At 35.2% G+C, this 18,077-nt stretch overlaps 1 protein-coding gene across 1 annotated transcript; it reads right to left on the reverse strand.

Annotated features, from left to right (window-relative positions):
• Positions 1-203: 203 nt before the first annotated feature.
• On the reverse strand, positions 204-13,919 carry LOC138329877 (uncharacterized). Its single transcript, XM_069277168.1, has 6 exons — positions 13,835-13,919; positions 10,125-10,244; positions 9,336-9,463; positions 8,453-8,571; positions 8,023-8,109; positions 204-1,874 (listed from the first exon to the last, which is right to left on the reverse strand). The coding sequence occupies exons 1-6, from the start codon at positions 13,917-13,919 to the stop codon at positions 1,799-1,801; spliced, it is 615 nt and encodes a 204-aa protein (XP_069133269.1). The 3' UTR covers positions 204-1,798.
• Between the last annotated feature and the right edge of the window lie 4,158 nt (positions 13,920-18,077).

Consider the following 18,077-nt stretch of genomic DNA (forward strand, 5'->3'; position numbering starts at 1 on the left):
ACGTTATCAGACAGGATTAAGCATGATTTCAATTTTCTGAGTCAATTCAATATTTTATTTTAAATATGTAGCAAACACAACATATTAAACATTATGTACATGTAAATAAATTCAATAAACCAAAATATATATAATCTATAAAACATTAACATATTTTTATAATATACAATTTTATTTAGAATCTACAAGATAACTTATTTGGATTGCTAATTAAACACAAAAAATGTGGTACATGTATATTCACGGAACAAGGTTATTATAAGTACAATAATGTACTATATATACTGTTTATGTTATAGTGGATGCCAAATTTACACAGAGAATAATATATAGTCAATCTTATCCAACTCAAAGTCAGCAGGAATGTTGAAACGTCTGAGGTATTTAAAAAAAATAAAGTATAAAAACTTGGAATATTTGGAGTCAATTTTGACTGCTTGAGTTTGAAATAAGGATTCTCACTACAAATAGTGATAACTCATAATATACTGTGCTCATTTTGTTTGATTTTAGTTATCAATAAAAATTAAACATAATGGTCCCTGTAAAAATATTCACACCGGTTAAATGGATAAACATAACACTTCTAGCATAAATATATTAAGGGGTTAAAAATACCATCTTCTAGGCGAGACATGAGATATTCACAAGGCAGCATGATCTATAAGAGTTACCTCCCTTTGTACTGAAGGCGTGAATGGCTAAACAAACTTTTGACTTGAACATGATAAATCATAATCTATGCTTTCATTGTGATCTGGTTTCATGCTCATTACTTAGAATTAATAAACATAATGCATGTTATATTTATATTTATTGACTTAGCAAACTTTAACAGTTGCCAATCAATTTGGTAACATAAGCACTATGTTTAACTGATATGGCAACATGACATTAGGACAGGGTTCATCTGATTAATTATGACATTAGGACAAAGATCATCTGATAAATGATGATATTAGGACAAAGATCATCAAATAAATTATGACATTAGGACAGGGATCATCTGATAAATGATGACATTAGGACAGGGTTCATCTGATAAATGATGATATTAGGACAAAGATCATCAAATAAATTATGACATTAGGACAGGGATCATCTGATAAATGATGATATTAGGACAAAAGGTCATCTGATAAATGATAACATTAGGACAGAGTTCATCTGATAAATGATGATATTAGGACAAAGATCATCAAATAAATTATGACATTAGGACAAGGATCACCAGATAAATTATGACATTAGCTAGGACAAGGTTTATCTGATAAATGATGACATTAGGAAAAGGTTTATCACATAAATGATGACATATTAGGACAAGGTTTATCAGATAAATGATGTCATTAGGACAGTGTTTATCAGATAAATGGTGATATTAGGACAGTGTTTATCAGATAAATAGTGATATTAGGACAAGGATCACTAGATAAATTATGTTATCAGGACAAATTTATCTGATAAATAATGAAAATAGGACAAGGTTTATCTGATAAAATATGAAATTAGGACAATGATTATCAGATAAATGATGACCTTAGGACATGGATTATCTGATAAAAGATGTCATTAGGACCCGGTTACCAGATAAATGATGATGTTAGGACATCATGTACTCGGTCAGATACATAATTACTTAATAATTTTGTGCTATATCAAAGTAATTGGATATTGATTTGAAAGTAAAATCACTAAAAACACTTCCATACCATCTATCTATCAAATATCACAGTTAATAAGTCAACATCAGCTGACCAATGTCTGTTTCGGTGGCAACACAATTTCCACCAATCATTCAACCATCATCCAGCTCCCCAATATCAAGATGGCAGATTTCTGTGGAATCCCTAACAGTGTGTCGTAGTTCTCGTCTGGGAAAAAACACCAATAAGAACAAAATAAACTAGATTTGATCGCGATCAAAACACGGGATTTCCACCTATGTAATGATATAAGTAATGTTAGCGAACAGACGATTGGTTGAACGAACGGACGATCTCACTCAATATTAATCAGAGAGCGTTTCTTACGAAAGCAGTCTGGTTCAACCGAAAAAACAGATTTAGGGGAATCCCCCTTTGGGCACAAGATTTCATAGAGAGGTGAATATATCGGAGCCTGCTGATTGGATATATTTAGGGTACATTAGTTAATGGTTAATGTGTGGGTAGGGCAATAGATGTAGATGTAAAATTTGTAAAGAATTTTGATGTGAATTTGTTTGGTTCTGTGGTTGCAAAACTGCCGTGTATTTCCCCAACATAGCACCGGTTTTGCTTAAACAGCCGGTGTCACATGTGACAGCTCTGCCACACACATAAAAGGTTTTGAAACTGTCAGTTATTGGGTTTGTGCATTACCTTTCTTTGATTAAATGTACATCCTATTAATAGTTAGGTTCACGTAAGGACGGTCTCCCATACATGCGGTGTAGCTACACATGTACATGTACGTGTATTAACGCAAACATGGCGATTGTGTACATTGTTCATGCAGAACTTCAAACATCTCGAAATTATAGTATTCAAGTTGGGTATAGGTAATAACCAGCCAAATGAGAAAAAAAGACCTTCGAAACGGCCCGTGTGTTACGAAGATTGAGCCCAGGACAGAATTTTAACCCGGCCGCTGATTGGCTGGCTAATCTTGAATTTCAAAAGTAAAAAATGTTTTCTGACAGGTAATTATTCCTTGATAACCATGATATGAATTTGGAAATTCAGATTGAGATTTAGGTTCAAAATATCAATTTTGATAATGAATAGGTAAAAACATTAGAATTTCAGGTTTTTTAAAAGTGCAAAAATTCTCCTTTTCTTATGAAGATCTTGGACCAATGCGGAATAACACGTACAGTTAGAGTTTTAGTATTATATACCGATTATCTCCCTTTGGCCACATGCCACATCATGTAATCACAACTCAAAATCGCTGAAAGTTCTATACCTCCGCCATTTTGAATCATATGACATTGAAATTGGTCATTTTATGTGTCTGAAAGCATGATCTTTCACATCCAATTCAAAACATTTCACCTTTGAATTTTCATGAATTACGCTAAAATTTACGTTAAAAAATGAACGAAACGCCATATTCAGAGGTCTATATTTCCGCCATTTTCAAATTCATGTCTTTGAAATTAAAAACCTGTACAGACAATAGGCTAAAGCTAACATTTACAAAAATTCAACACTCTACATGAGATGATAAAGGCCCTATGAGCTCACAAATAACGGAAAAAAATAAGAAAATGAAACAAATTGCCATATTTGGAGAGCTATATTTCCGCCATTTTTCTATATAACCCCTTAAAAATAAATAACTTTTGAAGACAAATGTTAATACCATATAGGTATGAAAAATCAACACTGTACATACAGGTTTAAAGGCGCTGAAACGTCTCGTACAAGGACAAATATAAACTAAAAATTCGATTTTCGATGTCCTATATCTCCGCCATTTTGAATCTTATGACCTTGAACTTGGTCATTTTATGTGTCTGAAAGCATGATCTTTCACATCCAATTCAAAACATTTCACCTTTGAATTTTCATGAATTACGCTAAAATTAACGTTAAAAAATGAACAAAACGCCATATTCGGAGGTCTATATTTCCGCCATTTTCAAATTCATGTCTTTGAAATTAAAAACCTGTACAGACAATAGGCTACAGCTTACATTTACAAAAATACAACACTCTACATGAGATGATAAAGGCCCTACGAGCTCACAAATAACGGAAAAAAAATAAGAAAATGAAACAAATTGCCATATTTGGAGAGCTATATTTCCGCCATTTTTCTATATAACCCCTTAAAAATAAATAACTTTTGAAGACAAAAGTTCATACAACATAGGTAGGAAAAACCAACACTGTACATACAGGTTTAAAGGCGCTGAAACGTCTCGGGCAAGGACAAATATAAACTAAAAATTTGATTTTCGATGTCCTATATCTCCGCCATTTTGAATCTTATGACCTTGAACTTGGTCATTTTATGTGTCTGAAAGCATGATCTTTCACATCCAATTCAAAACATTTCACCTTTGAATTTTCATGAATTACGCTAAAATTTACGTTAAAAAAATGAACAAAACGCCATATTCGGAGGTCTATATTTCCGTCATTTTCAAATTCACGTCTTTGAAATTATAACCCTGTACAGACAATAGGCTAAATCTTACATTTACAAAAAATCAACACCCTACATGAGATGATAAAGGCCCTACGAGCTCACAAATAACGGGAAAAAATAAGAAAATGAAACAAATTGCCATATTTGGAGAGCTATATTTTCGCCATTTTTCTATTTAACCCCTTAAAAATAATTAACTTTTGAAGACAAAAGTTCATACAACATAGGTATGAAAAATCAACACTGTACATACAGGTTTAAAGGCGCTGAAACGTCTCGGGCAAGGACAAATATAAACTAAAATTTCGATTTTCGATGTCCTATATCTCCGCCATTTTGAATCTTATGACCTTGAACTTGGTCATTTTATGTGTCTGAAAGCATGATCTTTCACATCCAATTCAAAACATTTCACCTTTGAATTTTCATGAATTACGCTAAAATTTACGTTAAAAAATGAACGAAACGCCATATTCGGAGGTCTATATTTCCGCCATTTTCAAATTCATGTCTTTGAAATTAAAAACCTGTACAGACAATAGGCTAAAGCTAACATTTACAAAAAATCAACACCCTACATGAGACGATAAAGGCCCTACGAGCTCACAAATAACGGACAAAAATAAGAAAATGAAACAAATTGCCATATTTGGAGAGCTATATTTTCGCCATTTTTCTATATATAACCCCTTTAAAAATAAAAAACTTTTGAAGACAAAAGTTCATACAACATCGGTATGAAAAATCAACACTGTACATACAGGTTTAAAGGCGCTGAAACGTCTCGGGCAAGGACAAATATATAAACTAAAAATTCGATTTTCGATGTCCTATATCTCCGCCATTTTGAATCTTATGACCTTGAACTTGGTCATTTTATGTGTCTGAAAGCATGATCTTTCACATCCAATTCAAAACATTTCACCTTTGAATTTTCATGAATTACGCTAAAATTTACGTTAAAAAATGAACGAAACGCCATATTCGGAGGTCTATATTTCCGCCATTTTCAAATTCATGTCTTTGAAATTAAAAAACCTGTACAGACAATAGGCTAAAGCTAACATTTACAAAAAAATCAACACCCTACATGAGACGATAAAGGCCCTACGAGCTCACAAATAACGGACAAAAATAAGAAAATGAAACAAATTGCCATATTTGGAGAGCTATATTTTCGCCATTTTTCTATTTAACCCCTTAAAAATAAATAACTTTTGAAGACAAAAGTTCATACAACATAGGTATGAGAAATCAACACTGTACATACAGGTTTAAAGGCGCTGAAACGTCTCGGGCAAGGACAAATATAAACTAAAAATTCGATTTTTGATGTCCTATATCTCCGCCATTTTTGATCATATGACCTTGAAATAGGTCATTTTATGTTCCTGAGAACATGGTCTTTCATATGCGCCCTTCATTACATTTCTACGGTAAAGTTCATATTTGACCTTTGTTTGACCTCATTTGACCCTCTAGCGAACTCATGACCTAGACATAATCTCTGATAACATGTAATGAGAAAAAAACTTTCAATATCGCGATCTACCTGAATAACTAAACATGGACGATGTATAGCGTATAGTTATGAAGTTATGAGCATTTAAACTTCGTTCGAAAAAAGTAGTTTTTTATGTCTGTGACCTTGACCTTGACCTTTATCGTACAAAATCGAACGTACGTTTCAAGCACTCATGTACCTACATAACGTGTCCAAATTTGAACGTCGTACCTTGTTCCGTTCTTGAGAAAAAGTGTTAAGAAGGTTTCGTGGAAATAATAAGAATAATAAGAAAAAACAGAACAATAACAATAGGGATTTCCATCCTGAATGGAAATCCCTAATTACCCAAAAATAACTGGCAAAAGCTTCGAATCTGCCTCGATTTGAAATTATAGTCAATTAAGCCATGTTAGCCATTTTAGATTCTAATTAAAATAAAAAATTCTGCCAAAATTAAACCCACACATTAGAAGTCAGGCCAAAACAGGAAATCACTTAAAGATGCTCCACTGCTGACATATGGTATATTTTCACTATCAAAAACAGGAGCAGGCGATTTAGTATTTTTCTTCCGTAACAAAAGTTACTTACTTTACACCATTACCACCTTTGAAAAGTTTGAGCTTCTAATTTTACTTCAAGTTAAAATTACAACAAGAGGCCCAGAGGGCCTGTATCGCTCACCTGGTTTGTGATGCCTAGTAAGGTTCATTGTTTCTTTTCTGAAGGAATTTGAATATTTACCTCTAATTCCCCTATTGGGCCCCACTCTTTCTGCTCATGGGGGTCAGAGCCAAAAATTATAGGAATTCTGTTAACCCCAAGGATGTTTCTGGGCCAAATTTGGTTTAAACTCCAAGCAGAACTCTAAGACTAGTAGCGATTTATAGGATTTACCTAAATTTCCCTATTGGGCCCCGCCCCTCCTGCCCCCAGGGGGTCAGAGCCAAAATTTATACAAGTTCTATTCTCCTTCCCCCAAGGATGTTTCTGGCAAATTTGGTTTCAATCCATGCAGAACTCTAGGACAAGTAGCGATTTATAGGATTTACCTCTATTTCCCCTATTGGGCCCACCCCTCCTGCCCCCGGGGGGTCAGAGCCAAAATTTATATAAGTTCTGTTCCTATTCCCCTAAGAATGTTTCTGGCCAAATTTGGTTACAATCCATGCAGAACTCTAGGACAAGTAGCGATTTATAGGATTTACCTCTATTTCCCCTATTGGGCCCCGCCCCTCCTGTCCCCGGGGGGGTCAGAGCCAAAATTTATACAAGTTCTATTCCCCTTCCCCCAATGATGTTTCTGGCCAAATTTGGTTACAATCCATGCAGAACTCTAGGACAAGTAGCGATTTATAGGATTTACCTTAATTTCCCCTATTGGGCCCCACCCCTCCTGTCCCCAGGGGGCCAGAGCCAAAATTTAAACAAGTTCTGATCCCCTTCCCCCAAGGATGTTTCTGGCCAAATTTGGTTACAATCCATGCAGAACTCTAGGACAAAAAGCGATTTATAGGATTTACCTAAATTTCCCTTATTGGGCCCCGCCCCTCCTGTCCCCCGGGGGGTCAGAGCCAAAATTTATACAAGTTCTATTCCCCTTCCCCCAAGGATGTTTCTGGCCAAATTTGTTTTCAATCCATGCAGAACTCTAGGACAAGTAGCGATTTATAGGATTTACCTCAATTTCCCCTATTGGGCCCCGCCCCTCCTGTCCCCCGGGGGTCAGAGCAAAAATTTATACAAGTTCTGTTCCCCTCCCCCCAAGGATGTTTCTGGCCAAATTTGGTTAAAATCCATGCAGAAACTCTATGACTAGTAGCGATTTAAAGGAAATGTTTGACGGACAGACGGACGATGGACGGACGGACGGACGGACGGACGGACGGACGACGGACGACGGACGACGGACGCCGCGCCATGACATAAGCTCACCGGCCCTTTGGGCCAGGTGAGCTAAAAAATAAGTAATTGCATCCCGAAAAAATTTCGCGGCACTATATCCTATATGGAATGAAGTACTGATTGCGCATGCACCAAAGGCGAAACAAATTATTTTATATTATTTTTCTGTTAATTAGACATATATATACACTATTAAACACCAATTATTGTTCAAGAGATGAATATCATTTATGCTCTGTCGGTGGTGGAGCATCTTTAAAGAAGCGAAACAATGATTACCATTACTATATTATTATATTTATGGAAAAAACAAATAATTGTGGCTTTTAACTTTTAACAGCAATTAACTCTGCAAAGACTTAATATGGTAAATGAATGATATTAATCAATTTATACCTATTAGAGACATAAATGACACATATATTGATTGGCTCTGAGACAAATCCTCTATAACTGTAGAAAAATCTCACCTGAAATCTGACTCTGTCAGTGTTCCATTTTGAATTAATTTTCCAACATTACTGATTTTCTTTCCTCCTAAAGCATCTATACATTGTCTGTCAAAAGAAAAGAAGTGTGAATTCAGCAACATATTAAAATATTTAATAATATTGAACAAAGCCAAATTTCACCCTAACCTTCCACTCACTAGGTTTTCATATTTTAAGTCTGCATTTAATTTGAGGTCAGTGCAATTGAGGCTTCAAAAAGGGAGAGGGGCATTTGTAGGGATGGGCGCTTATTAGGTCAAATATGGTGAGATTGTAGGTTGTGACGCTATCTGATTAGAGATATACACTTTTAAGCAAAACTTGTTATATCAAATGATATAATAATGATTTTCGATATCTATAGATAACATTTGGATAAATTTGTGGTGATGATAATAACAATATTTACTTTTTAAAGAATCTTGTATGTGTTAAATGGTGATCTAGCATCTTATCGTCAGAGAAAAAATCATCGTCTGGTGTTACTTCCTGGGCCACCCTTGCTTGTGTGACAATCTGATCTAAATCCTGAAATTAGATAAAAACTTATTGATAAATGTTACACAGTACAAGCTGCCTTAGGAACCTCATGGACTTTCTTGGGGTCTTCAATTGGCATTTAAACACTATTTGGTCTGTGTATGACGACAGCTTAAATGGCTATTATGATAATAAAGACTATCAATTACAACAGTATTGTAAAAACGATCACTAGAAGTTACAGGTTTATCATACATTGTACAACAATCAACAAGTTCCCCATTGGGTATGGAATGAAAGATCAGACAAGCATTCTCATCTATTTAAAAAAAAATATATAGCAATAGAAGTCCAACATATAGGTCTCTGTGACTTTATTCTGGTACACAAAACATCAATTACTCGACAAATAATATTAAAAATATTACAGAGTTAACTCCCTTGTGGGTAGGTATAAAATGTGACGTCATAATTTTGTGAGCAAAAATAACGTCATTTTTTTCCCCGAATATGCAAACAAATGACATCATAATCAATATACCTACCTACATGGGCAGATAACTCTGTACTTAACAAATATAATAGTATACTGTATTACTGAATAAGATATTACAAGATCAAATTACATAATCACTAATTACATATACATGTACACATTTAATTGGTTATCTCATTAGAAGGAGCACATTCTCATTGTTTTGATTTTGTTTCCTTATACATTCATCTGAAGCAAAATAATTTCATCAGACATGGGAGACAATTCCTGGAAAATATAATTACTATCAATTCAAGGGAGGTAATCTAATCCTTACCTCACTAGAGTCGTAATCTTCAAAGTCGTCTGCATATTGTACATCAGAGTTATCCTCAGCCTTGTATTGTCCTTCTGTCTTGTCTTCTTGCTCCATTGAAATTTCTTCCTGGATATCTTCTGGAATGTCTTTAAAAAGTATTCCAAAAATTTAAGTAATCTACTTACTATCAGGCGAAAAAACAAAAAAAGTCTGTTTAGGGTTACCACCAATCATACATGTAATTTTTTTTACCTCCGACCCTAATTCCCCCCCCCCCCCCCCCCCCACTTTTCTACAAACCCCCCCAAAAAACCAGGATTTCCATCTCGGACTCCAGTTTCAGCCATACGTTAGAGTGAAAGACAAAAAAAAAAAAAAAAAAAATACAAAAAAAATCCTGACCTACCAACCCTAAATACACATTTTTTTTTGCCTCATTTGAAATTTTTTTATTAAATAGAAAAGAAAAGCTATGCATTCAACAAACTGCTGGGGACCAGAAATTGCTTGGTTATAAGCCTAGCCTAGTATGTAATATTATAAATATACATGTATTATCAGTAATCTTGACGAGCAAAAAAATTACTATATACATTATAACCATATTTAACTGTATTGTGATCAAATTGAGATATTCAATAGACATGAATAATTGTTTTTATCAGATTTTATAGGTTTATTCAGATCTTTATCCCAAGACGTTTTGCCTGAATAACTACATGTATATGTATGACTGTATAATTGTATGTGATTTTTTATGAAGCTCATATCTTCCCAAGGCTGTTTTCATATATTATAAATATTAACCTTCTTCTAGCTCTGAATGTGATGAGTCATCAAAATCATCAGAATAGTCGGACAGAACTTCAGCAGTATCTGAAAAATATTTATTTGATATAAATATGTTGATAATAGAATGGAACTGGCCTACAAATCAATCCAATTCAAAAATTACAAATCAATGAACCATTAACCTACATGTAGATGTGTTATCATAAAGTGAGGAAAAATTAGGCTAGTTTCAAATTCATTTACTAAATATCATTCTATTAAAATAACATGAAGTAAACCAACAATCTTTTGCATGCAATTAACTTTTGCAAATTGTGATCAAAGTGCTAGGATATTCGCGAAAGTTTATATCCACAAACTAACGTCTACAGTATATATATGGATAGGAATCTTCATTCAATTCTAAATCTGCAAATTTAATATTCGCGAACTTGTTTTGGAATGGAAATCGCGAAAATAAGTAGCCGCAAATTAAAGATGCTCCACCGCTGACAAATGGTATTTTTTCATTATCAAAAACAGCAGCAGACCATTTAGTATTTTTATTCAGTTACAAAAGTTACTTACTTTACACCATTGCTGCCATTGAAAAGTTTGAGCTTCTAATTTTACTTCAAGTTAAATATATAAAAAATAATTAATTGCATCCCGAAAAAATTCTGTGGCACTATATCATATATGGAATTGACCGATCGCCCGGTGTAATATAGCCACGCCTCATGCTCACAAACGCACGTGTTTCTATTCAATGTCGGAGCAAACATCGTAGCACACACAATACAAAATTCAAAGTCACGTGCGGTTTGATTGACAGCTGGCGATCCGTCAATGAAGTTCTGATTGTGCAAATGAACCAAAGGCAAAATAAATTCTGTTATATTATTTTTTGTGTTAATTAGACACATATATACACAATGTTAAACACCCTTGTGAACACGATAACTTTAGTAAATGCGACCTGATTCGACAGTTATTTACGGAAGTATGCCCTTTGCACTAATAATTATTATTTGACATTGTGAGCACGATAACTTGGCTAAATATGCACCGAGTTTAATGAAACTTTGTATGTAGACTAACATTGGATAGATCTTGGAAGAGTTTGAAAATGGACCTGATTCGGTTGTAACTCACGGAGTTATTGCCCTTTGCAATAATAATTATTGAACTTTGTGAAGACGATATATTTAAACCGAGCTTGATGTTTGTAGACTAACATTGGAAATATTTCGAACGAGTTCGAAAACCACCTTGATTAAACGATTATTTACGGAGAATTGCCCTTTTCACTTATAATTATTATTGGACCTTGTGATTATACATAACTTGAATAACTATGCACTCAGCTTCATGAAACTTTGTATTTAGATTAAGATTGGAAAGATTGACAAGTACGAAAATCGACATGATTAGATCGCACCTTACGAAGTTATTGCCCTTTGCAATTATAATAAATGAATCTCTTGAACATGATAACTTGAAAAAGTATGCACCGAGCTTAATGAAAATTTTTATGGAGACCAAAATTGGAAAGATTTCGGACGAGTTTGAAAAATCACGGAGATATCCTTTGGACGGCCGTAACGTATTTATGCGTAATTATGCATTTGCCCCATTTCATGCACCCTTCTGGAGCCCCACTGAGACCGTTGAAAACTAAATACTAGTTTTTTGAAAAGAAGATGTTCATCCCTATATAGCATGTCAATATCGATTCGGTCATTGCATTAGTGACGTCACAAATCACCTTTGAACATGCCCAAATAAGTCAAAAATTGAGGTCTGAAACCCGGATTTTAGTGTGTGCCCGGAAACCTGTCGTTGTGAGCTTAATTATCAAGATACAGACATGCAGATGGTCTTAAACGATAGAAGAGATATCAAAGTAAGAGAAAATAGAGAGAAAGGGGAAAGGAAGGGGAAAATAGCACCGATTTCAAAAAAAAAAAAAAAAAAAAAAAAAGTCCCACGCGCAGGTTTCTGCCTTCCATGACCCGTGCGTGGTGACCTTTAGGGGACTTCCGGTGACTGTTTTTACTTGTTTGTAGTGTGTGCTGTTTGTTATCATCGTGAAAATGGCATCAAACCGTAATCTAGATGCAAACTGCTTTCATAGATGGCATTTGTAATAACCTACTATCAAAATTGAGTCAAGTTCGAATCCTGCCGGCCGTCGAAAGGATATTGCCCTTTGTGATTATAATTATTGAATCTTGTGAACATGATAACTTGAGTATATATGATCCGAGCTTAATAAAACTTTGCATATTGACTAACATTGGAAATATCTCGAACAAGTTTGAAGATATGCTTGATTCAACCCTAGCTTATTTACAGAGTTATTGCCCTTTGCAATAAGAAATATTGAACCTTGCGAACACAGTCATGTGAGTAAATATGCACATAGCTTAATGAAATTTTGTATGTAGACCTATTAGATGTACATGTGTGTTCCTATTTCGCGAACAAAAAACACCAGTTGGCTAGTAAATTTCATAACTAATTTGTATCAAATATCAGGTGACCGTTAAGGCCCATGAGTCTCTGGTTTAAGATGGCGGTCACATTACAAATCGAAAAAGCTCGTGTCTTTTCAAAATTTGAAAATTAACTAACTCGAGTTTGATACACCACAGGGATTTGAGAATTATTTACAGATCATATAATCATGGACCCAAACATTACTCTAGATTCTTGAAAATCGTTTAAATAAAATTCAGTGTCTGCGGCTGATATAATATGCATGAACAATCTCATTGGCCGGCTATGAAAAGGTCTCAGTGGCGTAGGAAGATGGAAAGATGAATATGCAAATTAGCGGGCGAGCACCGAAGTCTCGAGATTTTGATGTTTGGGGGTCCGTGTCAATTACCATTTAGAATGGCTGAGATGAGTTTTACGATGTAATTTGATGAATTCGCGAGCGCCGAAAGCGCGAGATCTTGTTGTTATGGGGTCCGGGGGTCTCCTCCGGGAAAAAAAAGTACGATTAAGAATACTTGAGATGAGTTTTTCCTTGTATTTTGATGATTTTAAAGCGTTCTTAACAGGGTAATTTTTCGATTTTAAGTTACATGCATTTAGAAATGATACTTGTGAATGTCGTCATACTATTATGCAAACCTGCTCGATCTGAACATACCAGAAAGACATGTTTGCCCCCACCCCTCTTCCATCGCCCGTGGGTCTCTCTTCTCGGGACGCTGATCTTTGTACAATGTAACACATTCAAACACATACACACTGTATGTAGAAGAGAGACTTTATATAACCGGCCAATGGGATTGCAGCAGAGACCTAACTCATGCATATCATATCGGCCGCAGACCATGAATTTCAATTAGTTGATTTTCAAGAATCTAAAGTAATATTTGTCATAATAGGGCTTAAATCGTCTTAGTTCCGGCACTTTGTATAGATGTGTAGGATGATTATAAAAGGAAAATCATCGCTCTTTCCAACGTTAGTATCCGTTTTTATGAAGATGTGCTAATTAGGCGGTTAGAAATTTTGAGTCTGTGAGTTTACCACCCTTCACGTATAGTAGTACCATAATATGTAGCATATGATTTTTACCGTTTTTTTATCTAGACCTCTAAAACGTCAAAAATAGTCTAGGGCACTCAGGTGGGTCCATATTTATATAATTTGTAACAGTAATTCTCAGATCCCTGTGTGATATACAGGATAAACAAACAGTCACTTGTTGGGGAACCTCTGTATACCATGTATATGATGGGTCTGTAAGACACAGAGAAAATGCCGCACCGCCATTTTACGCGGGTCGTCGTCAAAACCTTGGAGCTCCATCAACGTACAAAAATCGTTTTGAAATAACTCTCCATCATCACCCTGGCGCAAATTGAATTTTCTGATATTAATGTTCATAGGCACTATCGACTGTTTGGCTTAGGAATACATGTTTGGGAATCTTTCCCCAAAATATGAATGTGATACAGGGGTCCGCTAAATTCACTGCTATGACAACGTGGTATATACACGGCGTGAAGATATACCGGGACATAAATTTACAGGGGCCTATTCAATGCAAATGAATGTTGTCATACATTTTAACCTCACTTTGCCCGAAGGGCTTTTGTCATGGCGCAGCGTCCGTACTTCCATCGTCCGTCAACATTTCCTTTAAATTTTGCATGGATGGTATATCCCTATTCAATATGGATGGTATATCCCTATTCAATATGATAGTGGTACAGGTATATCCCTATTCAATATGATAGTGGTACAGGTATATCCCTATTCAATATGATAGTGGTACAGGTATATCCCTATTCAATATGATAGTGGTCCAGGTATATCCCTATTCAATATGATAGTGGTCCAGGTATATCCCTATTCAATATGATAGTGGTCCAGGTATATCCCTATTCAATATGATAGTGGTCCAGGTATATCCCTATTCAATATGATAGTGGTGATATGGTGGTCCAGGTATATCCCTATTCAATATGATAGTGGTAGTATATCCTATTCAATATGATAGTGGTACAGGTATATCCCTATTCAATATGATAGTGGTACAGGTATATCCCTATTCAATATGATAGTGGTCCAGGTATATCCCTATTCAATATGATAGTGGTCCAGGTATATCCCTATTCAATATGATAGTGGTACAGGTATATCCCTATTCAATATGATAGTGGTACAGGTATATCCCTATTCAATATGATAGTGGTACAGGTATATCCCTATTCAATATGATAGTGGTCCAGGTATATCCCTATTCAATATGATAGTGGTACAGGTATATCCCTATTCAATATGATAGTGGTCCAGGTATATCCCTATTCAATATGATAGTGGTACAGGTATATCCCTATTCAATATGATAGTGGTACAGGTATATACCTATTCAATATGATAGTGGTCCAGGTATATCCCTATTCAATATGATAGTGGTACAGGTATATCCCTATTCAATATGATAGTGGTACAGGTACAGTGGAACCTCCCGAAACCGATCATGGTCAGTGCACATAATTTCGGCCGGTTAAGAGAGGGTTCGGTTTGGAGAAGTGAACCGAATACCGATCATTACGATACGTATTTAATCAATCGGAAGTCGTTTTTTACACTAGTGTACCGCATGTATGCCTAGTGTTCGTTAAAACCGACCGATATTGATTGTTAATGTGAATGATATCACAAAAGAGAGAATCATACATGTACGTTTAAAAGGAAGGGATTACAACAATCTTGATTTTGTTACCGCTTATAAACGTAGTTTAGTTAGTTAATTGCGTGAATGTTCTTGTGGATGTTCTCGACTGCACTAACCTACATACATTTACATTTGTATGTACGGCCGATCGCTTCCGGTTACGTCAAGAATCAAATTATATGGTCACGATGATCAGTCGATGCCGGTCATTATGACATAGTCATTTTCTAAAACAATACATGGCTTCGGCTTCTTCATACAGATAATTTACGACATATGTAAATAAAAAAAACCCGTGTGATTTGAATACGAAACTATCTCTTTATTACTAGCTCTGCTTGTTTTCATACAGTAAACAAACCGCGTGCACGTGGTAGACTTTCGTTAAATATCTAGACAATAGAGACATGATTAAATAATTTCACCACTATCTCGGGTATAATTACTGTGTACCTATAGCCTTCACATCTGTATACATGCCCCAGGACATGGCATGCGACAACTATGGTACAGGTACGTGTGTATTTCGCGGTCGGTTGATCAGACCTCAATGCAATCTATCGGTGTCGCTCAGGTAAGGCCGGTTTTCAGAAGTGTATTTTAGTTACATTTGACTATTCCGATCTCAAATTCGGTCCGGTATTCGGAATTGGGAGGGATCGGTTTTGGGAAGTTTTATATACTATTAATAAAGAGGAATTCATTCCGTACATGAAATCCATGTTCGGTTTTTAGAGGTGATCGGTTTTGAGAAGGTTCGGTTTCGGGAGGTTCCACTGTATATCCCTATTCAATATGATAGTGGTCCAGGTATATCCCTATTCAATATGATAGTGGTACAGGTATATCCCTATTCAATATGATAGTTGTACAGGTATATCCCTATTCAATATGATAGTAGTACAGGTATATCCCTATTCAATATGATAGTGGTACAGGTATATCCCTATTCAATATGATAGTGGTCCAGGTATATCCCTATTCAATATGATAGTGGTACAGGTATATCCCTATTCAATATGATAGTGGTCCAGGTATATCCCTATTCAATATGATAGTGGTACAGGTATATCCCTATTCAATATGATAGTGGTCCAGGTATATCCCTATTCAATATGATAGTGGTACAGGTATATCCCTATTCAATATGATAGTGGTACAGGTATATCCCTATTCAATATGATAGTGGTCCAGGTATATCCCTATACAATATGATAGTAGTACAGGTATATCCCTATTCAATATGATAGTGGTCCAGGTATATCCCTATTCAATATGATAGTGGTACAGGTATATCCCTATTCAATATGATAGTGGTACAGGTATATCCCTATTCAATATGATAGTGGTCCAGGTATATCCCTATACAATATGATAGTAGTACAGGTATATCCCTATTCAATATGATAGTGGTACAGGTATATCCCTATTCAATATGATAGTGGTCCAGGTATATCCCTATACAATATGATAGTGGTACAGGTATATCCCTATTCAATATGATAGTGGTACAGGTATATCCCTATTCAATATGATAGTGGTCCAGGTATATCCCTATTCAATATGATAGTGGTCCAGGTATATCCCTATTCAATATGATAGTGGTCCAGGTATATCCCTATTCAATATGATAGTGGTCCAGGTATATCCCTATTCAATATGATAGTGGTAGAGGTATATCCCTATTCAATATGATAGTAGTACAGGTATATCCCTATTCAATATGATAGTAGTACAGGTATATCCCTATTCAATATGATAGTGGTACAGGTATATCCCTATTCAATATGATTGTAGTACAGGTATATCCCTATTCAATATGATAGTGGTACAGGTATATCCCTATTCAATATGATAGTAGTACAGGTATATCCCTATTCAATATGATAGTAGTACAGGTATATCCCTATTCAATATGATAGTGGTACAGGTATATCCCTATTCAATATGATAGTGGTCCAGGTATATCCCTATTCAATATGATAGTGGTCCAGGTATATCCCTATTCAATATGATAGTGGTCCAGGTATATCCCTATTCAATATGATAGTGGTACAGGTATATCCCTATTCAATATGTGGTGGTCCAGGTATATCCCTATACAATATGATAGTGGTCCAGGTATATCCCTATTCAATATGATAGTAGTACAGGTATATCCCTATTCAATATGATAGTGGTACAGGTATATCCCTATTCAATATGATAGTGGTACAGGTATATCCCTATTCAATATGATAGTGGTCCAGGTATATCCCTATTCAATATGATAGTGGTACAGGTATATCCCTATTCAATATGATAGTGGTCCAGGTATATCCCTATACAATATGATAGTGGTCCAGGTATATCCCTATACAATATGATAGTAGTACAGGTATATCCCTATTCAATATGATAGTAGTACAGGTATATCCCTATTCAATATGATAGTGGTCCAGGTATATCCCTATACAATATGATAGTGGTCCAGGTATATCCCTATACAATATGATAGTGGTACAGGTATATCCCTATTCAATATGATAGTGGTACAGGTATATCCCTATTCAATATGATAGTGGTACAGGTATATCCCTATTCAATATGATAGTGGTACAGGTATATCCCTATTCAATATGATAGTGGTACAGGTATATCCCTATTCAATATGATAGTGGTCCAGGTATATCCCTATTCAATATGATAGTGGTACAGGTATATCCCTATTCAATATATAGTGGTCCAGGTATATCCCTATTCAATATATAGTGTGGTCCAGGTATATCCCTATTCAATATGAT

The sequence above is a fragment of the Argopecten irradians genome, chromosome 8 (assembly GCF_041381155.1).
Source record: "Argopecten irradians isolate NY chromosome 8, Ai_NY, whole genome shotgun sequence".
Taxonomy (NCBI): Eukaryota; Metazoa; Mollusca; class Bivalvia; order Pectinida; family Pectinidae; genus Argopecten; species Argopecten irradians.